Below are 22,861 nucleotides of genomic sequence, written 5' to 3' on the forward strand. Positions count from 1 at the left end.
GTAACACTGTTGCAACTGACAGCACTTTTTAGTTGCAACACTATTTTTGTCCTTCTTCCGTTACACACAGGCGTTCGGAGATGCTTCGATAGCTAATTAGAACAGGTGGTCGCCTCTGTCTTATGTAAACAAGCACTGTAACATGGTAATTGTCCCAGACTAGCTACAGAATTGTAACAGGATATTTGATGCTCCACTACCTGTTAAAGTTTAGCTAGTGTAAAGCCTCGGAAGGAATTTTTCTAACCTCTTCTTGGTGCTGCTTTCTTCCTTTTTGATTCAGAAGAAAAGTGTCTCTTCTAAAAGTCTGTGTCCAGTTGCAGGTGGTTCTCAAAAAACTAGAGAATATATAAATCCACATTTTGCACCGAGTGAGGAGTTTCCTCAACATTTTACTTGCCAGACATCTTGTATTTCTCAATATCTTTGCAGGAACTAGTCATTTTGATGCGACCTGGCCGCAGGCATGTGTAGAAGAAGATGACAAAGCGTTACACAGTGTGATCAAAACAAAGATCTTCACACATGCAAGAGGCATTTCTCAGTCGATACAAAACGTGGATGTAATATCTTTCTGAATATTCTCAGTTTTTTTGGAGAACCACCTGCAACTGGACATTTAGAAGAGACAGGTAAGTTGAAAAATTCCTCCCAGCAGTTTACATTAGCTAAGCTAAAATGGGTAATGGAGCATCACATATCGCGTTACAATTCTGTAGCTAGGCCCAGAGTTAGTTCTGGGATACATATTGCCCGGACAAACTCCAGGTCTTCACTGTCCTCTCTCTCTATATCACTCACACACAAACACAACAAAAGGTTGGTTCACTCTGGGATCAGAGAGCAGAGTGGAAGACTGATAAACCCCTGAGAAATGTCAGGAATTTTAACACAATCAGGATCAAGTCAACAGGAAAAAGAGTTTCGACTTTCCAAAAGTAACCTTTCTCGAAAACATAAAATGTTGTTTGATTATTGGAATGGTGTTGAGTATGAAAGTTTCATTCATTTTTTTCTTATGGGGTAGATCAGCTTTAACCCTCCTGTTGTGTTAGTTTCATGTTAATTAATTCTGTGTTCCCGGTCCAAAATGACAGCCGCATTATAGCTGATTATAAATCCATAATAATACATATATTATCACCTAATGTTGTGTTAGATCTTTTTATCAACTTAAGTTATTGTGAACATTACACGTCTTGAACTTCTATTTGCTATTTATGGCCTGTAGGCCTCATTGACCGGAGCTCATACTTCTCGTTTTTGAGTAAAAAATGCATAATGTATGGATTATTTTGACTATAACAAATACTCAGATTAAATATATTGTGCTATTTATCACAGACTACTTTGTGTCAAAGTTGAACAAGGACTCTCTCCTCCTCACCAGTGTCATGATCAAAGATATGATCAAGAGCCTCACATATAGTATATCGTTTGGTCATTGTGCTGCCACAGAATGAATTGTGAGCAAGGCCTTAAAAAAGCTTTATATACCAGAGCTGCGAGAAAAGTTCTATATATTATTGAAACAATGTTGCGATTGTTTGTGAGAATGCCAACAGGCGTGGTTCCTGTGGGGAGAGATTATATTGGGGAAAGGTTCCCGTGGGGGTTGCCATGGAAGCCAAGAAGGGGAGTGAGGTGTGTGTGTGCTCAAACACACATATGCATGTGGGGGTCTGGGAGAGGAAGTGTGTCCATCTGATGAATGGGCATGTGCCTGAACTCAATGTTATACACTAATTGTAGTCTCATCCATTCATTTCTAATGACCGGAACACCACAGGTGTACAAAAGTTAAATAAAACACCCAAAATGTAATAAAATCATAAAAATGTATTTTGTGTGTTCAGATGCCCTGTGTGGACAGTCATGGAACCTTATGACAATCAGATTAAATTAAGTACATTGGGAGGCGCACAATTGGTCCAGCATCATCCGGGTTGGGGTTTGGCCGTCATTGTAAATAAGAATTTATTCTTAACTGACTTGCCTAGTTAAATAAAAGGTTAAATAAAACACCCAAAATGTTATAAAAATCATCAAAATGTATTTTGTGTGTTCAGATGCCCTGTGTGGACAAAGTCATGAAACCTTATGACAATCAGATTAAATGAAGTACATTGGGAGGCGCACAATTGGTCCAGCATCATCCGGGTTAGGGTTTGGCCGAGGTAGGCCATCATTGTAAATAAGAATTCATTCTTAACGGACTTGCCTAGTTAAATAAAAGTAAAAAAAAAAAAAAAAACTAGTGAACAACCACACTTAGGCTTCTACTTCCAGCTCATACAATCTATATACATTTTATAGGTTCAGTCTATTTTACAAAAGTTATATTTGGTTTGTTTTTACTCCTGTCCTTCCTCTAACCTCAACCCCTCCCATTTATTTATTTCACAAAAGTTCAGAACCTACATACGTTTTATGGACACAGTTATCTTGTCATTATTATTCCCACCCTTCAGCTCTATTCAACCCCTCCCATCTATCTCTTAACACCATCCATATTGGATTTTCCGTTGCCATATATTTTTCAACTGTGCTGTGCTGTTTCACAAAAGTTCTGAACCTTTCTATTCTCATCATTTCTACAGGTTGTAAATTTTAAAAATGTTATTTTTTTCTCTAAAAGTATTATTATATTATTAATCGATTGACTATGACTTTTCAGATAACCCACTAGTGCTATCTGCAGAGTTTGTATGAAAGTCTTAATGAGATAATAATGAAACAACACTGTCACACTAGCTAGGTTCCCATCCAATTGTCGACAGATATTCACCAGGGGTGTTTCCACCAAATGGAGTTGATGCAGATAAAAAAAATCAGTGCGTGATGAAGTGAAACACACAAAATCAGTGCGTGATGACGTAGTGCACACAACATGTACTTTGTCAATGAAATGTTCATGTAAATTCTAAAATTATATATGTTTCCATTGCATTTTCAACTATACCTATAGTTTTGTCACAAAAACGACTGCGTTAAATAGAAAATGTGCCTACTCTGGTCTTGGCACCTGCGCTCTAATCAACAGCTCCCAAATAGTGCGAGAAGTCTGTATGGAGGGGCTAAACTACATGATGAGATTATTATGGATATGAACAAGAATATTTTTATTTGTCAAACGGCAGTCAAACATTGATCATCATGTCACCAGAATAAGACCCTCGATATTTATTGGAAAGGAGCATCTAGATCACCGTGCACTTTCACCACCCTGTGAAGTTCATAATTTATTTAATCTGTAGCATAATAAACTGCACTGTTTTCCCGAGTCATAGTGGGAGGACCACACACCATATCATCATGTGACTCCAAGTTTAGTTCGATATGATGGTTGTTATATCAATATAAAGGCGTTTCCACTGCCATTTATTCCATAATGAATTTTACCGGCACAAAAAGATCGCACCAGGTTAAATGAACAAATTCCTTATCTGTCGGCATTTATAACATTGTACCAAAACGTACTGTTTCCATCACAGCTGTCGTAATTTTTTTTGCATATGGTATGACTTTACTCGCATAAAAACACAACGAATGGAAACGTGGTTACAGTAACCGGAGAGAGCAAGAGGAGGGAGGGTCATTCAATCATTATTTACCATTTGAAATGGAATGATGACATAGGCATCAGCCAAATGTAGGACACAGAGTTGACAGTCTTTAAATAAGAGTATATTGTTAGCTACTTAATTGAATTCAATAATTTACAAATCTCTGGAGGGAAGATCAACATTTGAATATCAACTGAAGGCGGGCGATTATAAGCGCCTCAAATTTGAACCTTTCACAAAAACGCGACTGCCAGAGAAGCTTTCCTAAAGCTAAAATCCATGTTCCACCCATTCTGCGTTTGTTTCTGTGCTGAGTGGGCGCGTCAGTCATATTATTATTACATGTTTTTAACCATTGGGCTGTCAGTCATATTATTATTAAATGTTTTTAACCATTGGGCTGTCAGTCATATTATTATTAAATGTTTTTAACCATTGGGCTGTCAGTGATTGGTCGTATATTGAAAAGGTTCGCGTCGCTGTCGTTCTTCCGGGGCGTGGCATAAACAACGCGGGACCTGTTACTTTTGTTTTGAGTGGAAAGTGTTTACTATAGAGTTACACCCGGCTCAATTGATCCCTTTTATTTATTGTGGAATTTTATTTTTTTTACAGTCTATGGGTAATCCTGATGTGTTCCCGCTACAAGTTGCCCCCCCCACACATAATTTACTTAGTTCGCATGCTTACGTTAGTTTGAAGTTGAGTTAACGGTTTTCTTTGTTTAAAAAATCACAACGGTTCGAAACGTTAGCCAAACGGAATTCGTGTGACATGGAATTATTTCAGAAAGTGGAAAAGATTGGAGAAGGGACGTACGGGGTGGTGTACAAGGCAAAGAACAAAGTCACGGGAGAGACTGTTGCCCTCAAGAAAATCAGACTAGACACGTAAGTGGTGTCTGACTGAAAATTAGCTGGCTACCGACGTGTCGTTAGCCATCTAACGTTAATTGTAGCCCGGTCAAGCAGCTGACTGACTCCTCACAGTAACATTAGTCCCGATGTGACTATGCTTTCCAATTCCACAGTTGCTTGCTCCTAGCTAACCTTGTTAACTATGTCGCTACCCTAGCTAGTTATTTGACCTGAATTGATAACCAGTGAGTCTTGAAAGTAGGTAACGTAAGTATAGTTAATAACTAGCGAACTCTAAGGTTGCTAGTTGCCTGGAAACCCGTCGTTAAATTAGCTTTGAGTTCTACATCGTGCTGAAATTTGCGTTTGAATTAGGGTGCCACTAGCCAGAACGTTGAGTAAAATGATAGCTACATAGCTACTTTACTGGTTGATTTTGATCTGCATCAACTCCATTTGGTGGAAACACCACTAGTCAAAATCTGTCGCCAATTGGATGGGAACCTATAGCTACATTACCGGTTGATATTTTTGGCGGTAGGAATGAGCCAAACGTCGAGTTTCCAGGCTGGCTAGCTATATAGCTTTGTATGACAAACAAGTCACTGTAATGACAGCTACTGGCACTGCTATAAAATGGCATTGGTCACATTTATTAACATTTTATTTAAACTTTATTTAACTAGGAAAGTCAGTTAAGAACAAATTCGTATTTACAATTACGGTCTATCAAAAGGCCTCCTGCGGGGACGGGGGCCTGGGATTAAAGATTTCAAATATTAGTTTCTCAGTATATATAATTTACCAGAGAGAATGAAGAAATTAACGACTAATTCAGTAGTTTTGTTTTCATTTAAATAATAACATCTTTCATTGAAAATAGATTGGTCTTATTTGGTATTTTATTAGGATCCCCATTAGCTGTTGCAAAAACAGCAGCTACTCTTCCTGGGGTCCACATGAAACATGACATAATACAAAACATTAATAGACAAGGACAGAACTACATACAGCCTACAAATCAATGCATACACACAAACTACCTAGGTCAAATAGGGGAGAGGCGTCATGTCGTGAAGTGTTGCTTTATCTGTTTTTTTTTTTTTTAAACCAGGTTTGGTGTTTGAGCAATATTAGATGGAAGTTGCATGCAATAAGGGCTCTATATAATACTGTACAATTGTTTTGGATTTGGGGACTGTGAAAAGACCCCTCGTGGCATGTCTGGTCTTATGACTTAAATAAAAAAAAATATTATCTCGCTCCAAAATAACTGTCACACTCAAAGTGTATAATAGTTTCCCCTTATCACAGAAGAGGCATATGTCCTCTAAGTCCTTGAATTTAGGCAAGTTATTGCAATCCCATTGGAATCACATCTCTACTGAACAAAAATATAAATGCAACATGCAACAATAAAATAAAATACATCTGAGTTACAGTTCATATGAAGAAATCATTCAATTGAAATTAATTAATTGGGCCCTAATCTAGCTATGGGCCTCCAGATTTCATCACGGGGTCTCCCGAGTAGCGGTCTAAGGCACTGTATCAGTGCTTGAGGTGTCACTACAGATCCGGATTCGATCCCAGGCTATGTCGCAGCGGTCCGCGACCGGGAGACCCATGAGGCGGCGCACAATTGGCCCAGCGTCGTCCAGGTAAGAGGAGGGTTTGGCTGGCCGGGATGTCCTTGTCCCATCGCACTCTAGCAACTCGTGGCGGGCCCAGGCGCATGCATGCTGACACGCTCGCCAGTTGTACGGTGTTTCCTCCGACACATTGGTGCGGCTGGCTTCCGGGTTAAGCGAGTAGTGTCTCAAGATGCAGTGCGGCCTGGCAGGGTCGTGTTTCGGAGGACGACCTTCGCCTCTCCTGAGTCCGTACGGGAGTTGCAGTGATGGGACAAGACTGTAACTACCAATTGGATATCATGAAATTGGGGATAAAAAGTAATACAAATAAGAATACAGCATTTTATGCATTCAAATTGCCATCGATAAAGAGTAATTGTGTTCGTTGTCCGTAACTTATGCCTGCCCATGCGATTACCCCACTGCCGCCATGGGGCACTCTGTTCAAAGTTGACATCGGCAAACCACTTTCCCACATGACGCCATAAACATGCTCTGCGGTTGTGATGCACTGCCAAACTTTCTAAAATGACAATGGAGGCGACTTATGGTAGAGAAATTAACATTCAATCCTCTGGCAACAGCTCTGGTGGACATTCCTGCACTCACCATGCAAGCGCTCTCAACTTGAGACATCCGTGGCATTGTGTTGTGACAACTGCACATTGTAGTGGCCATTTATTGTCCCTAGCAGAAGCTGTACCTGTGTAATGATCATGCTGTGTAATCCGCTTCTTGATATGCCACACCTGTCAGGTGGATAGATTATCTTGACAAGGGAGAAATGCTCACTAACAGGGATGTAACCAAATTTGTGAACAATTTGAGAGAAATACACTTGTGGGTATGGAACATTTCTGGTATCTTTTATTTCAGCTCATGAAACATGAAACCAACACTTTACATGTTGTGTTTATATTTTTGTTCCGTGTAGATGCATGTAAAAGGGGAGGTATTAGCTGCGCACCAGGTGTGACACACCTGGCTTTCCCACTGTCAGCAGCCAGTATACACATTACACAATCTTGGATGGGCATTTTCTTCTCCATCTTCTTTAGAGTTTAACGGCAGTTGGCAACCAATATGTTGCATTACTGCCACCAACTGGATTATATAATACATCCATTATACGTTGTGATACAAAAGAGGAAAAACAAAAGTGACAACTTTCCAGCTAACCCTACTTTCATTAAAAACCCACTACCCCATTCCACTACTTTGACCCTTAGTGAAGCTTATACACTACATGACCAAATGTATGTGGACACCTGCTCATCGAACATCTCAATCCAAAATTATCGGCATTAATATGGAGTTGGTCCCCCCCTTTGCAGCTATAACAGCCTCTACTCTTCTGGGAAGGATTTCCACTAGATGTTGGAACATTGCTGCAGAGACTTGCTTCCATTCAGCCACAAGCACATTAGTGAGGTCAGGCACTGGTGATGTGCGATTAGGCCTGGCTCGCAGTCTGCGTTCTAATTCATCCCAAAGGTGTTCGATGGGGTTGAGGTCAGAGCTCTGTGCAGGCCAGTCAAGTTCTTCCACACCGATCTCGACAAACCTTTTCTTTATGGACCTTGCTTTGTGCATGGGGGAATTGTCATGCTGAAACAGGAAAGGGCCTTCCCTAAACTGTTGCCACAGAGCAGGTAACGTCTCCTGGCATCCGCCAAGCCCAGATTCGTCCATTGGACTGCCACATGGTGAAGCGTGATTCATCACTAGAGTCCAATGGCGGCGAGCTTTAAAACTTCAGCCGACGCTTGGCATTGTGCATGGTGATCTCAGTCTTGTGTGTGGCTGCCCGACGAACAGTACTTGTGCTGACGTTGCTTCCAAGGACAGTTTGATACTCGATAGTAAGTGTTGCAACTGAGGACAGACCATTTTTATGCTCTACGTGCTTCAGCACTTGGTGGTCCCGTTCTGTGAGCTTGTGTGGCCTACCATTACGCGGCTGAGCCGTTGATGCTCCTAGACGTTGATGCCACTAGAGGTCGACCGATTAATCGGAATGGGCGATTTATTATGGCCGTTTTCATAACAATCAAAAATCGGTATTTTTGGACACCTATTTTGCTGATTTATTATTTTTTTACACCTTTATTTAATCTTTATTTAACTAGGCAAGTCAGTTAAGAACACATTATTATTTTCAATGACTGCCTAGGAACGAACGGTGGGTTAACTGCCTCGTTCAGGGGCAGAACGACAAATTTTCACATTGTCAGCTCGGGGGATCCAATCTTGCAACCATACAGTTAACTAGTCCTTGTGCACTCCACAAGGAGACTGCCTGTTACGCGAATGCAGTAAGCCAAGGTAAGTTGCTAGCTAGCATTAAACTTGTCTTATATAAAACAATCAATCATAATCACTAGTTAACTACACATGGTTGATGATATTACTAGATATTATCTAGCGTGTCCTGCGTTGCATATAATCTGACTCAGCATACAAGTATCTAAGTATCTGACTGAGCGGTGGTAGGCAGAAGCAGGCGCGTAAACATTAATTCAAACAGCACTTAAAAAAAAAAAACTCTGTTTATTAAGTTTTACACACACACACACACACACACACACACACACACACACACACACACACACACACACACACACACACACACACACACACACACACACACACACACACACACACACACACAGACAGACAGACAGACAGACAGACAAGACAACACAAAGCAATATAAATAATATACTCAACTAGAAAAACAAATACAAATAAAAAAATAGCTTTAAAGATACCATACTTTAGACAAGTTAAACACATCAGGCAGAAGGCTACAAAGGTTAAAGGGCAATCTATAGTACAGGGACAGAGCAAATACCTCACCATTGTTCCTGTAAACAGTCAAGGCATAAGGGTGGAGAAATGCAACCACTCACAGACAGTCATGACCACAGACCGACCATCCACTGGACCAAAAATAAAGTTTACAATGCATTAAAAAAATAATAAAATAGAATGATTATTCATGTAGGCGTGAACAAAATGTAAAAATAACTGGGAAAAACAAGCTCACACTTCAGTCTCTGCCCGGGCAAGATGAACAAGGCATCCGTGGGTCACAATCAATAAGCACATGGACCTTAATGCCCCCCCAGCAAAAACACAGAGAGAAGCTCCTCCAACCCTTAAGTCACAGGGGGTCAAATACAGACTTATTTTAGTTTTAATTGGAATGCCATCAGAGGATGGACTGTTTTAAAGTAAAACCAGAATGGAGCCCAAGCCTCATTAAACAGTTTGGGGTTCCCACGTGAATTGAATTTGAATTTTTTCTATTTTCAGAGAGCACAACACATCTCTCACCCAATATTTATAAGATGGGGGAGCTGCCATCTTCCAGTTCTGTAGTAATGGCCGTCTAGCTAAAAGAGTTGTATAAGCAACCGTGTCCGACTGGATTCTTGATAGGGGGGTACCCATGGGCAGTACTCCAAAAAGGGCTGTAAGGGGAGACGGATCTATAACAGTGTCATATATATCAGAGAAACATTTAAATATTAATTCCCAGAAACCTGACAGTTTATGACAGCCCAGAAACATATGCAACAGTGTGGCTGGTTCCACTTTACATCTGACACAGGTAGGATCAAAATCAGAGAATATTCTTCCAAGTTTGGCCCCCGACCAGTGGATACGGTGAACCACCTTGAATTGAATGAGGCTGTGTCTAGTGCTAAAAGAGGACGAGTGCACCCTGTGCAGCACAGATTCCCAGGCGTCTTCCCCAAGTTCCTCCCCCAAATCCTTTTCCCATTGAGTCTTTAAAGGCACCAAAGAAGGGTTCTGTAAGTCATGAATGATTGCATATACATCTGAAATTGCGCCCCTAGGAAGCTTGTTCAACTCCAAGATGCTCTCTATAGCTGTATTCGCAGGCCTATTGGGAAATCCAGGTGTGTTAGCTCTGACAAAGTTTCTAGTCTGGAGATAGTGGAAAAAGTGGGATTGGGGGAGATTGAACTTTTCCTGCAGCTGAGAAAAAGAGGCAAATGTATCATCAAAGAATAATTGGGCTAGCGAGGAGAGGCCTAGTGAGTGCCAAATGCCAAAAGCCCCACCATTCAAAGATGGAGGAAATAAAATGTTCTGATTGATTGGGCCTGATAGAGAAAAGCCTCGGAGGCTAAAGGCTAAACGGAACTGATTCCAAATTTTAAGAGACTGCTTTACAATTGGGTTGACACACCTTTTGCCTAGGGACACTGAGAGAGACGAGCACAACACAGAGGAAAGTGCTGCAGGTTTACACGATTCAGACTCCACCTGAACCCAGAGTGATCTAGGGCCAGTAGGATCAGTCTGCAGCCAGTACAGAAGGGCTCTGAAATTTGCAGCCCAGTAGTATGTCTGAAAATTTGGTAGCGCTAAACCCCCCAATGACCTAGGCTTCTGTAAATGTTTTCTACCAATCTGTGGTACCTTGCCATCCCAAATAAAATGCATGAATGTTTGATCCAGTGAAATAAAAAAAGATTTTGGAATAAAAATGGGTAAACATTGAAATAAATATAAAGATTTGGGCAACACATTAATTTTAATGACATTAATCCTTCCGATAAGAGAAAGGGGTAGGGAATTCCAAACAGTAAAAGATTGTTTCAAATTGTCTGCTAGAGCAACAAAGTTTTCCTGAAACAAATTTGAATATTTCCTTGTCACTTTTACTCCCAAGTAGGTGAATTGATCCCGGACAATCCTAAACTGAGCACTTGTAAAAGAGCACTTTAAAGCAGCCTTGTTTACCGGAAAAGGCTCACTCTTGCCTAGATTCAGCTTGTACCCTGAGATTGATCCAAACTTTTTAAGAACAGATAGGGCACGTGGCAATGAGGTATCAGGGTTGGAGATAAACAAAAGGAGGTCGTCAGCATATAGCGAGACGTTCTGCTCCCAGCCCGCCCTGATTATACCTTGAATGGCATCATTAGAGCGTAGTGCAACGGCGAGAGGCTCGATTGCCAAAGCAAACAACAAGGGGGAGAGTGGACAACCCTGTCTGGATCCGCGGTGCAAGGGAAAATAATCAGAGGACAAGTTATTAGTCCGTACTGAAGCCATGGGGGGAAAATAAAGAATCTTTATCCACGCAATGAGTTTGGGGCCAAAGCCAAATCTATAAAGGGCAGCTGTTAGGTAATCCCACTCAACGCGGTCAAATGCTTTTTCGGCATCAAGTGAGACCACCACCTCCGGTCCCCCGACGCTGGGGAGTACAGTATATTCATAAGGCGCCTAATATTGAAAAATAAATGCCTATTTCTCACAAAGCCAGTCTGGTCAGAGTGTATTACTTGATGCAGCACGCCTTCCGTGCGGATGGCTAAAAGCTTAGCTAGGATTTTTAAATCACAGTTTAAAAGCGAGATTGGGCGATAGGATCCACATTCCAGGGCGTCTTTATTTTTCTTTAATAGTAATGCAATTGACGCCTGATAAAGACTAGGCGGTAGCTTTGAAGTATCAAGGCACTCTGCAAATAGGCGAGACAAGAATGGGCAAAGCAGACCAGAAAGCGTCCTGTAAAATTCGATTTGGAAAACCGTCCGGACCTGGTGATTTACCACTTTTCATTGCGGACACTGCTGTTGCAATCTCCTCAAGCATAAGGAGTCTGTATCAATTGAAGGCATATTCAAGCCATTAAAGAAGGAGTCAATCAGCAAAGGGTCTTGAGGGGATTCAGAGGTGTATAGCGCAGAGTAAAATTGTTTAAATTGATCATTGATCTCTTTATGTATAACTGTGGTGGCACAAGACAGGGTCCTTATTTGTGGGATTAAACGTGAGGACTCAGATTTACGGATCTGATGCGCAAGGAGTTTACTGGCCTTGTCACCTTGTTCATAGACTTTGTATTGAGCTCGCAAGAGTAACTGTTCAGCTTGCCTGGTAGAAAGCTCATCAAATTCAGATTGGCGTAGTTGGCGCTCTTTATGCAGATCAGAGGAAGGATCTGTAGCATACTTCTCATCCAATGTGGCTATGGACTCGCTCAGGTCCCGAAGTCACTGAGAGCGAACTGTTTTGGTTGGCTGTATAAGAAATAATTTGGCCACGTAGGTATGCTTTGAGAGACTCCCATATGGTAGAGCAGGACATACCTGGTGTTGAATTAGTTTCTAGGAATAAGGTGATTTCAGAAGAAATGAAATTGACAAACTGCTTATCTGAGAGTAAAATGGGGTTGAGATGCCATTGATAACACATAGGAGGTAGCTGGGGAAACTCTAGTTCAAGCACTAATGGTGAATGGTCAGAGATAACAATACTCTCGTAAGTACACTGCCGAAGGTTAGGCAGAAGTTTTTTGTCCAAAAAGAAGTAATCAATCCGGGAGTATGTTTGATGAACATGAGAATAAAAGGAATACTGTCTATCTGTAGGATGTATGAAACGCCAGGCCTCAAACATAGCATATTTCTGAAGAAAGGATTGAATAAGTAGGGCACATTTAGATGGGCCTGTATTTGTTTGTGAGGACTTGTCAAGAACTGGGGACATTTTACAGTTGAAATCCACCCCCTAAAATCAACAAATGAGAATCTAAATTGGGAATAGCAGACAGAAAGGAAGAAATGAAACTTGTGTCATCCCAATTGGGAGCATAAACACTAGCCAAAACAAGAGGGGTAGAAAACAGTTCACCGGTTACTATGACGTATCATCCCTTAGGATCAGCAATAACCTCAGAAGCTACAAAGGGAGTAGCTTTATCAACCAGAATAGCAGCACCTCTTGATTTACTATGAAAGTTTTTTATTTTATTTTTTATTTCACCTTTATTTAACCAGGTAGGCTAGTTGAGAACAAGTTCTCATTTGCAACTGCGACCTGGCCAAGATAAAGCATAGCAGTGTGAGCATACAACAAAGAGTTACACATGGAGTAAACAATTAACAAGTCAATAACACAGTAGAAAACAAAGGGGGGGTCTATATACAATGTGTGCAAAAGGCATGAGGAGGTAGGCAAATAATTACAATTTTGCAGATTAACACTGGAGTGATAAAAGATCAGATGGTCATGTACAGGTAGAGATATTGGTGTGCAGAAGAGCTGAAAAGTAAATAAATAAAAACAGTATGGGGATGAGGTAGGTGAAAAGGGTGGGCTATTTACCAATAGACTATGTACAGCTGCAGCGATCGGTTAGCTGCTCAGATAGCTGATGTTTGAAGTTGGTGAGGGAGATAAAAGTCTCCAACTTCAGCGATTTTTGCAATTCGTTCCAGTCACAGGCAGCAGAGTACTGGAACGAAAGGCGGCCAAATGAGGTGTTGGCTTTAGGGATGATCAGTGAGATACACCTGCTGGAGCGCGTGCTACGGATGGGTGTTGCCATCGTGACCAGTGAGCTGAGATAAGGCGGAGCTTTACCTAGCATAGACTTGTAGATGACCTGGAGCCAGTGGGTCTGGCGACGAATATGTAGCGAGGGCCAGCCGACTAGAGCATACAAGTCGCAGGGGTGGGTGGTATAAGGTGCTTTAGTGACAAAACGGATGGCACTGTGATAGACTGCATCCAGTTTGCTGAGTAGAGTGTTGGAAGCCATTTTGTAGATGACATCGCCGAAGTCGAGGATCGGTAGGATAGTCAGTTTTACTAGGGTAAGCTTGGCGGCTTGAGTGAAGGAGGCTTTGTTGCGGAATAGAAAGCCGACTCTTGATTTGATTTTCGATTGGAGATGTTTGATATGAGTCTGGAAGGAGAGTTTGCAGTCTAGCCAGACACCTAGGTACTTATAGACGTCCACATATTCTAGGTCGGAACCATCCAGGGTGGTGATGCTAGTCGGGCATGCGGGTGCAGGCAGCGACCGGTTGAAAAGCATGCATTTGGTTTTACTAGCGTTTAAGAGCAGTTGGAGGCCACGGAAGGAGTGTTGTATGGCATTGAAGCTTGTTTGGAGGTTAGATAGCACAGTGTCCAAAGACGGGCCGAAAGTATATAGAATGGTGTCGTCTGCGTAGAGGTGGATCAGGGAATCGCCCGCAGCAAGAGCAACATCATTGATATACACAGAGAAAAGAGTCGGCCCGAGAATTGAACCCTGTGGCACCCCCATAGAGACTGCCAGAGGACCGGACAGCATGCCCTCCGATTTGACACACTGAACTCTGTCTGCAAAGTAATTGGTGAACCAGGCAAGGCAGTCATCCGAAAAACCGAGGCTACTGAGTCTGCCGATAAGAATATGGTGATTGACAGAGTCGAAAGCCTTGGCAAGGTCGATGAAGACGGCTGCACAGTACTGTCTTTTATCGATGGCGGTTATGATGTCGTTTAGTACCTTGAGTGTGGCTGAGGTGCACCCATGACCGGCTCGGAAACCAGATTGCACAGCGGAGAAGGTACGGTGGGATTCGAGATGGTCAGTGACCTGTTTGTTGACTTGGCTTTCGAAGACCTTAGATAGGCAGGGCAGGATGGATATAGGTCTGTAACAGTTTGGGTCCAGGGTGTCTCCCCCTTTGAAGAAGGGGATGACTGCGGCAGCTTTCCAATCCTTGGGGATCTCAGACGAGATGAAAGAGAGGTTGAACAGGCTGGTAATAGGGGTTGCGACAATGGTGGCAGATAGTTTCAGAAATAGAGGGTCCAGATTGTCAAGCCCAGCTGATTTGTACGGGTCCAGGTTTTGCAGCTCTTTCAGAACATCTGCTATCTGGATTTGGGTAAAGGAGAACCTGGAGAGGCTTGGGCGAGGAGCTGCGGGGGGGGCGGAGCTGTTGGCCGAGGTTGAAGTAGCCAGGCAGAAGGCATGGCCAGCCGTTGAGAAATGCTTATTGAAGTTTTCGATAATCATGGATTTATCAGTGGTGACCGTGTTACCTAGCCTCAGTGCAGTGGGCAGCTGGGAGGAGGTGCTCTTGTTCTCCATGGACTTCAGTGTCCCAGAACTTTTTGGAGTTGGAGCTACAGGATGCAAACTTCTGCCTGAAGAAGCTGGCCTTAGCTTTCCTGACTGACTGCGTGTATTGGTTCCGGACTTCCCTGAACAGTTGCATATCACGGGGACTATTCGATACTATTGCAGTCCGCCACAGGATGTTTTTGTGCTGGTCGAGGGCAGTCAGGTCTGGGGTGAACCAAGGGCTGTATCTGTTCTTAGTTCTGCATTTTTTTTAGCGGAGCATGCTTATCTAAAATGGTGAGGAAGTTACTTTTAAAGAATGACCAGGCATCCTCAACTGACGGGATGAGGTCAATGTCCTTCCAGGATACCCGGGCCAGGTCGATTAGAAAGGCCTGCTCACAGAAGTGTTTTAGGGAGCGTTTGACAGTGATGAGGGGTGGTCGTTTGACTGCGGCTCCGTAGCGGATACAGGCAATGAGGCAGTGATCGCTGAGATCCTGGTTGAAGACAGCGGAGGTGTATTTGGAGGGCCAGTTGGTCAGGATGACGTCTATGAGGGTGCCCTTGTTTACAGAGTTAGGGTTGTACCTGGTGGGTTCCTTGATGATTTGTGTGAGATTGAGGGCATCTAGCTTAGATTGTAGGACTGGCGGGGTGTTAAGCATATCCCAGTTTAGGTCACCTAACAGAACAAACTCTGAAGCTAGATGGGGGGTGATCAATTCACAAATGGTGTCCAGGGCACAGCTGGGAGCTGAGGGGGGTCGGTAGCAGGCGGCAACCGTGAGAGACTTATTTCTGGAGAGAGTAATTTTCAAAATTAGTAGTTCGAACTGTTTGGGTATGGACCTGGAAAGTATGACATTACTTTGCAGGCTATCTCTGCAGTAAACTGCAACTCCTCCCCCTTTGGCAGTTCTATCTTGACGGAAGATGTTATAGTTGGGTATGGAAATCTCTGAATTTTTGGTGTAACACTTGACCAACCCAGTCCTTACGCATCCTAAAATGCTCACCAGTCCTCAAGTGAGTCTCTTGTAGAAATGCAATATTTGCATTCAAACCATTTAAGTGTGTCAACACCCTCTTAGGTTTCACCGGGTTATTATCCCCTTTGGTGTTCCATGAAATGTACTTGATCGCATTATTTTGGCCCCTCTGGGCATTCCCGTTATTCAACCCTGTCATTAGAGAACTTGTCTCAGAGTAATAATGTACGGTGGTAGATGTTTGGGAAAAGTACAGAAAAAAAAACCTAAAAAGACAGAATGACAACATTAGAACTGAACAATTCAACCTGCCCCCCCTCCCCCCATCCCAGACAATACGGAAGCTATACTGTTACACTGGCAATACTAAAGTGCCTATAAGAACATCCAATAGTCAAAGGTTAATGAAATACAAATGGTATAGAGGGAAATAGTCCTATAATTCCTATAATAACTACAACCTAAAACTTCTTACCTGGGAATATTGAAGACTCATGTTAAAAGGAACTACCAGCTTTCATATGTTCTCCTGTTCTGAGCAAGGAACTGAAACGTTAGCTTTCTTACATGGCACTTTTACTTTTTTCTCCAACACTTTGTTTTTGTATTATTTAAACCAAATTGAACACGTTTCATTATTTACTTGAGGCTAAATTGATTTTATTGATGTATTATATTAAGTTAAAATAAGTGTTCATTCAGTATTGTCGTAATTGTCATTATTACCCCCAAAAAATAAAAAATAGTCCGATTAATCGGTATCGGGGTTTTTGGTCCTCCAATAATCGGTATCGGCGCTGAAAAATCGTAATCGGCCGACCTCTAGTTTCCACTTCACAATAACATCACTTACAGTTGCCTGGGGTAGAAATTTGATATATTGACTTGTTGGAAAGGTGGCATCCTGTAACGGTGCCATATTTAAGTCACTGAACTCTTCAGTAAGGCCATTATACTGCCAATGTTTGTCTATTTAGATTGCATGGCTGTGTGCTCGATTTTATACACCTGTCAGGAACGTGTGTGGCTGAAATAGCTGAATCCGCTAGTTTGAAGGGGTGTCCACATACTTTTGTGTACACATCTATTATACAGTGCATTTGATTACATTTTCCACATTTTGTTACGTTACAGCCTTATTCTAAAATTTAAATCCATCAAACACACAATACCCCATAATGACAAAGCGAAAAAAGGTATTTGCAAATGTATTTAAAAAATGTAAACTGATGCTTTGCTATTCAGACTGTTTGCTATGAGACTTGAAATTGATCTCCGGTGCATCTTGTTTCCATTTATCATCCTTGATGTTTCTACAACTTGATTGGAGTCCACCTGTTGTAAATTCAATTGATTGGACATGATTTGGAATGGCACAGACCTGTCTATATAAGGTCCCACAGTTGACAGTACATGTCCGAGCAAAAACTAAGCCGCGAGGTCGAAGGAATTGTCCGTAGAGCTCCTAGATAGGATTTTCTCGAGGCACAGATCTGGGGAAGGGTACCAAAATGTTTCTGCAGCATTGAAGGTCCCCAAGAACACAGTGTCCTCCATCATTCTTAAGTGGAATACGTTTGGAACCACCAAGACTCTTCCTAGAGCTGGCCGGCCAGCCAAACTGAACAATCGGGGGAGAACTTGGTCACTCTGACAGAGCTCTAGAGTTTATTGTGGAGGTGGGAGAATCTTCCAGAAGGACAACCATCTCTGCATCACTCCACCAATCAGGCCTTTATGGTAGAGTGGCCAGACGAAAGCCACTCCTCAGTAAAAGGCACATGACAGCTCGCTTGGAGTTTGCCAAAAGACACCTAAAGGACTCTGACCATGAGAAACAAGATTGAACTCTGGCCTGAATGCCAAGCATCACACCTGGAGGAAACCTGGCATCATCCCTATGGTGAAGTAAGTTGGTGCCATATACCACACCTCCATACCACACCTCCTCAGGCCTTATTGCTTAATTATATCAAAGTAAACTTGGAGTCACGCAATGACATGTGGTCCTTCCACTACAACTTGTTGGGAAAGGATGCAGTTTATTAGGCTACAGATATAATCAATTATGATGAACTTCACAAGGTGGTGAAAGTGCAAGGTGATGAGCTTGATGCTCATTTCCAATAAATATTAATGGTCCTATTCTGGTGACATGATAATCAATGCTTGATGCCATTTGACAAATAGTCTCGCTCTTTTGTCCATAATAATATTTTCATGTAGGCTGTACATGCGTTCTAGCTATCAGCGCAAGTGCCAATACCAGACTATATAACACAACATTTTTGTGAGAAAACCATCAGTAGAGTTGAAATTGCGATGGAAACCCATTTAATTTGTTTTTTTTTTATTCAGGAATTTAACATCAACAAGTATTTATGTGCACTATGTCATGATGCACAGCCTTTTATCTGCAAGTTATTTTGATGGAAACACATCACTGGTGGGAAAATGTGCCTATAATTTTTATGTGGATTTTTAGAATATTCACATAAATCTGTCACCAATTGGATGGAAACCTAGCTAGTGTCTGTGTGAGTAAAGGTATGATATTGTGTGACTGTCGTAGCTATATGTCTTTTTCTTAGGGAAACAGAGGGAGTACCAAGCACTGCCATCAGAGAGATATCGCTCCTCAAAGAGCTCAGCCACCCAAATATTGTCAAGTATGTACAATTGAGCTACTTATTATGTTAAACCTCAACTGTCTCTGTTAAATTGTGCTTACATTGACATCTCTATGTATTTTCACACCGACAGGCTCTGTGATGTCATCCACACAGAGAACAAACTGTACCTGGTTTTTGAGTTCCTTCATCAGGACCTTAAGAAGTTCATGGACTCCTCGGTCTCTGGTATCTCTCTGCCACTTGTCAAGGTATGCACAGACTGCATATTCAACGTGTTCAGACTAGGGGTGTGAGGCTTATAAATAAGTGAATTACCCCCCCAATGTCTGTCAGTGCTACATATATTTTGTCACATTTTTAAATTAAGACAATATGGAAACCTACGAGGTTGTCTGACTGTGTCTCTCTTAAGCTAATTAGGTGTGTCTGTTTTGTGTGTGTGTGTGCAGAGTTACCTGTTCCAGCTGCTGCAGGGCCTGGCCTTCTGTCACTCCCACAGGGTTCTCCATCGGGACCTGAAGCCCCAGAACCTTCTCATTAACGCCCAGGGGGAGATCAAGCTGGCTGACTTCGGCCTGGCTAGGGCCTTTGGGGTGCCTGTCCGCACCTACACTCATGAGGTGAAGCATACATACACCACACTGTAATTTGCTGTGCGGTTTTTAGTTGGCCAATGGCTAGCAACATGGGTCTTTAGTGTTTCACTTGTGTTATGCTTCTGTAAGCATCTCAAATGATTTCTGAACCCATGATGGGGAAACTAACATTTTAGCATTTCTCAGGTGGTAACTCTATGGTACCGAGCTCCAGAAATTCTTTTGGGCTGCAAATACTACTCCACAGCGGTTGACATCTGGAGTTTGGGCTGTATCTTTGCTGAAATGGTAAATGTATTCTCTGGCTATAGTATTTTGTAGCTTTAGCGTTTATAAAGCAAGGTCTCACTTCATGTCCAATTCTTCCTTCAGATAACCAGGAGGGCCTTGTTTCCAGGCGACTCAGAGATCGATCAGCTGTTCCGGATCTTCCGTACCCTGGGCACACCGGACGAGGTGGCTTGGCCAGGGGTCACTTCCATGCCTGACTACAAGCCCTCCTTCCCCAAGTGGGCCCGACAGGAGCTGTCCAAAGTGGTTCCCCCACTGGACGAGGACGGGAGAGAGCTGCTCAGGGTGAGAACCCTTTTATTAAATATATATTTATTTTTTGTATTTTACCCCCTTTTTCTCGTCTCATCGCTGCAACTCCCCAACAGGCTCGGGAGGTGACGGTTGAGTCATGCGTCCTCCGAAACATGAACTGCCAGACCTTGCTTCTTAACACCCACCCGCTTAACCCGGAACCCAGCCACACCAATGTGTTGGAGGAAACAGTGTTCAATTGACGACCGTGGCCAGCCTGCAGGTGCCTGTCCTGCCACAAGTAGTCGCTAAAGCGCGATGAGCCAAGTAAAGCCCCCCCGGCCAAACCCTCCCCTAGCCCGGACGAATCTGGGCCAATTGTGCGCCACCCTATGGGACTCCCGATCACGGCCGGTTGTGATACAGCCTGTGACCGGTCTGTATGGACAGTGCCTTAGACCGCTGAGCCACTCAGGAGGCCCAGGGTTAGAACTCTAACAACATTGACCACTTTTTAATTATGTTTTGGTATTAGGCTGGTACCAATAAGGTTAATAATAGGCAGACTCTACTGCACATTCAAAGCTGATTTGTGAAAGTGCTGGAGGCAACTGGAGGAACAGGAAAAAGGTTTCAGTCAGATGCAAATGTATTTTAATTATAGCTGAGCTTTCGGTCAGTCTCCCTTGATTAGAGCATGTCTCAACAAACAACAGCGGGACAGATAAGGTCACACTGCGAGCCAGAGGTAATTGCAGACACCTAGTGGCCCTTTTGGGTACTTTAGATTACCACAGATGTCATAATATCAGATAGAAATACAGGATAGAACAGAACATGATAGATTTATTTCTACTAGAACAAAACACAGGGAATGTGGTGTTGTTATAAGGAACCCAGTCTCTCAAAGAAAGCCGAAAGACTGCTGCAAAAGGAATATACTGTATATACAACACTATATACAAATGTAGAACCAGGGGAAATCTAATAAAACAACTAGGTTAAGGTAACCTGCCGGAAGTATCGGGCCACTAGGGGCATCATGAATACAGGACACCCTAATACCAGGGAGTGTGTGTGTGTGAAGCTAAGATGATGACAATGGGAAATACAACATGACCCTCATATCAAAATCCTCCTTAAGTCCTTACGGCTGTAGGATGCCTAAAGTATAAATCCAGAAGTTCTCTCTGGCAGAGTTTACGGTCGTTTTCTTCTCTTTTATTAATAGGGTTAATAAAATATAATTAATTGAAATTTGTGCTCAGAGCTTTTTGTTTTCACATAGGCCTATGACACGTAATCGATATGTCCCTTTTTATGACGTATTTGTTCTTCTTATTTTTCCAGCAAATGCTGAGCTATGACCCAAACAAGAGGATATCTGCCAAAAATGCCCTCGTCCATCGTTTTTTCCGTGATGTCACCATGCCAATGCCACACCTACGACTGTGACATGCAGACTGACAGGAACAATACATAGCCCAGGGTCTTTCCATGAGAGAACCCTGAGCAGGAGGACTGCCCCAGCTCTTATCCACACCTGAATACTACAGTCCAGGAGATGGGAGAGATCACAGTGAAATATGGATGCCTTTCCAAAAATCATTCTAGCAGCCAAAAACCAGCATTTGTATAAATTGGATGTCCTGTGAGTTTTTTCTCTACAGCTATGAGTGCCTGTTATGTCATAGAGAATGAACTCTACAGTTGTTTCAGCATTTTATGTGTATTGAAAGGGTTAACTTGGTTTGTGTACATTTTAGTCATTTAGCAGATGCAAGCTCTTTATTTGTTCATTGCATAATTTATGATAAAAAGTTGATTAAATTAGTTTGAGCTTTATTGTGTGAAACTATTTGAATATTACTCATTTGGCTTGTGTTATAACCTCACTGGCAGTAAATCTTTAGCAGATTTTTTAAATCTAGCCTTGACATAGGAAATCTGAATAATTCTGCATTTATAACCAAGTGGGAATTTACCACATACAACTGGTAAAAATCCACTAGACGAGCCCTCCAACTAGTAATTATGCTGCATTCGTAACCAAGTGGGAGGTGGGAATTTATTCGTTGTAAAGTCGTAAATACCAGTTGGATGCATTCACATGCTTTGAACTCATTGAGAAACATCAATATGGCTAACAAGCTGCCTAAACCATAAACTAAAAGTACAGCTATCATGCGTGTTTAAAAAAATTGGATCTGGGGACCCATGACAAATCTTTTCAGTCTCCTGAGGGAGAAAGGGTGTCATGCCCTCTTCACGACTGTCTTGGTGTGTTTGAACAATGATAGTTTATTGGTGATGTGGACACCAAGGAACTTAACTCTCGACCCGCTCCACTACTGACCCATCAATGTTAATGGGGGTGTGTTTGTTTGTTTGGCCATGATCAGCTCCTTTGTCTTGCTCACATTGAGGGAGAGGTTGTTGTACTGGCACCACACTGCCAGGTCTCAGCCTATAGGGAGGAGGTCACTCTCATCATTGTCAGGGGTCAGGCCTACCACTGTTGTGGCGTCAGCAAAGTTAATGATTGTGTTGGAGTCGTGTTTGACCACACAGTCGTGGGTGAACAGAGTACAGGGTGGGACTAAGCACGCACCCTTGAGGGGCCCCAGTGTTGAGGATCAGCGTGGCAGATGTGTTGTTGCCTACCCTTATCACCTGGGGGCAGCCCGTCAGGAAGTCCAGGATCCAGTTGCAGAGGGAGGTGTTTAGTCCCAGAATCCTTAGTTCAGTGATGAGCTTTATGGGCGCTATGGTGTTGAACGCTGAGCTGTAGTCAATGAACAGCATTCTCAGGATTTTTTAAATAAACGTCCGGATTAGCGTCCTGTAGCGTAGCATGGTTTAGATGCAGCTGCACAACAGCTCTTAAAGGGGCAATGTCTTAACAGGGCAATGACATACTTTGTAATAGAAACAAACAATATTATTTATGTATTATATTATTAATAATCAGGATGTTTTGTCCAATGGGGTAAATGCAGATGGACAAAATGCATGCTTCAGCTTAGGTAAATTTTTATTGGCACTATGCTTCATCAGTTGTCCTACAGGTCATAATGCCTATTGCTAAAAGCACATCTGATAATATAGACTATGCACAGGCTATATGCATGGTACAATATGTTATTGGGCCCATTTCTGGAGGTG

At 42.4% G+C, this 22,861-nt stretch overlaps 1 protein-coding gene across 3 annotated transcripts; it reads left to right on the plus strand.

Annotated features, from left to right (window-relative positions):
- The first annotated feature begins 4,054 nt into the window (after positions 1-4,054).
- Positions 4,055-21,541, plus strand: LOC109894563 (cyclin-dependent kinase 2-like). 3 transcript variants are annotated; one of them, XM_031823585.1, is made up of 8 exons: positions 4,055-4,456; positions 18,534-18,611; positions 18,706-18,823; positions 19,025-19,195; positions 19,358-19,459; positions 19,544-19,747; positions 19,831-19,979; positions 21,047-21,541. In XM_031823585.1, exons 1-7 carry the CDS (start codon positions 4,341-4,343, stop codon positions 19,957-19,959), a joined length of 918 nt encoding a protein of 305 aa, XP_031679445.1. In that variant the 5' UTR covers positions 4,055-4,340; the 3' UTR covers positions 19,960-19,979; positions 21,047-21,541. The 3 variants fall into 3 exon arrangements, with proteins under 3 accessions (XP_031679445.1, XP_020343738.1, XP_031679450.1); XM_031823590.1 differs by lacking the exon at positions 4,055-4,456 and adding an exon at positions 17,467-17,850 and having other exon boundaries at positions 21,047-21,154; XM_020488149.2 differs by lacking the exon at positions 19,831-19,979 and having other exon boundaries at positions 4,056-4,456.
- Positions 21,542-22,861: the final 1,320 nt, after the last annotated feature.

The sequence above is a fragment of the Oncorhynchus kisutch genome, linkage group LG1 (genome assembly GCF_002021735.2).
Source record: "Oncorhynchus kisutch isolate 150728-3 linkage group LG1, Okis_V2, whole genome shotgun sequence".
NCBI lineage: Eukaryota > Metazoa > Chordata > Actinopteri > Salmoniformes > Salmonidae > Oncorhynchus > Oncorhynchus kisutch.

Excerpts from the sequence above, each read along its gene's own strand:
- LOC109894563 (XM_031823585.1), top strand. The coding sequence starts at position 4,341 with ATGGAATTATTTCAGAAAGTGGAAAAGATTGGAGAAGGGACGTACGGG. Across the intron at positions 4,457-18,533 it reads AAGAAAATCAGACTAGACAC|GGAAACAGAGGGAGTACCAA; the intron begins GTAAGTGGTGTC and ends TCTTTTTCTTAG. Across the intron at positions 18,824-19,024 it reads TCTCTCTGCCACTTGTCAAG|AGTTACCTGTTCCAGCTGCT; the intron begins GTATGCACAGAC and ends GTGTGTGTGCAG.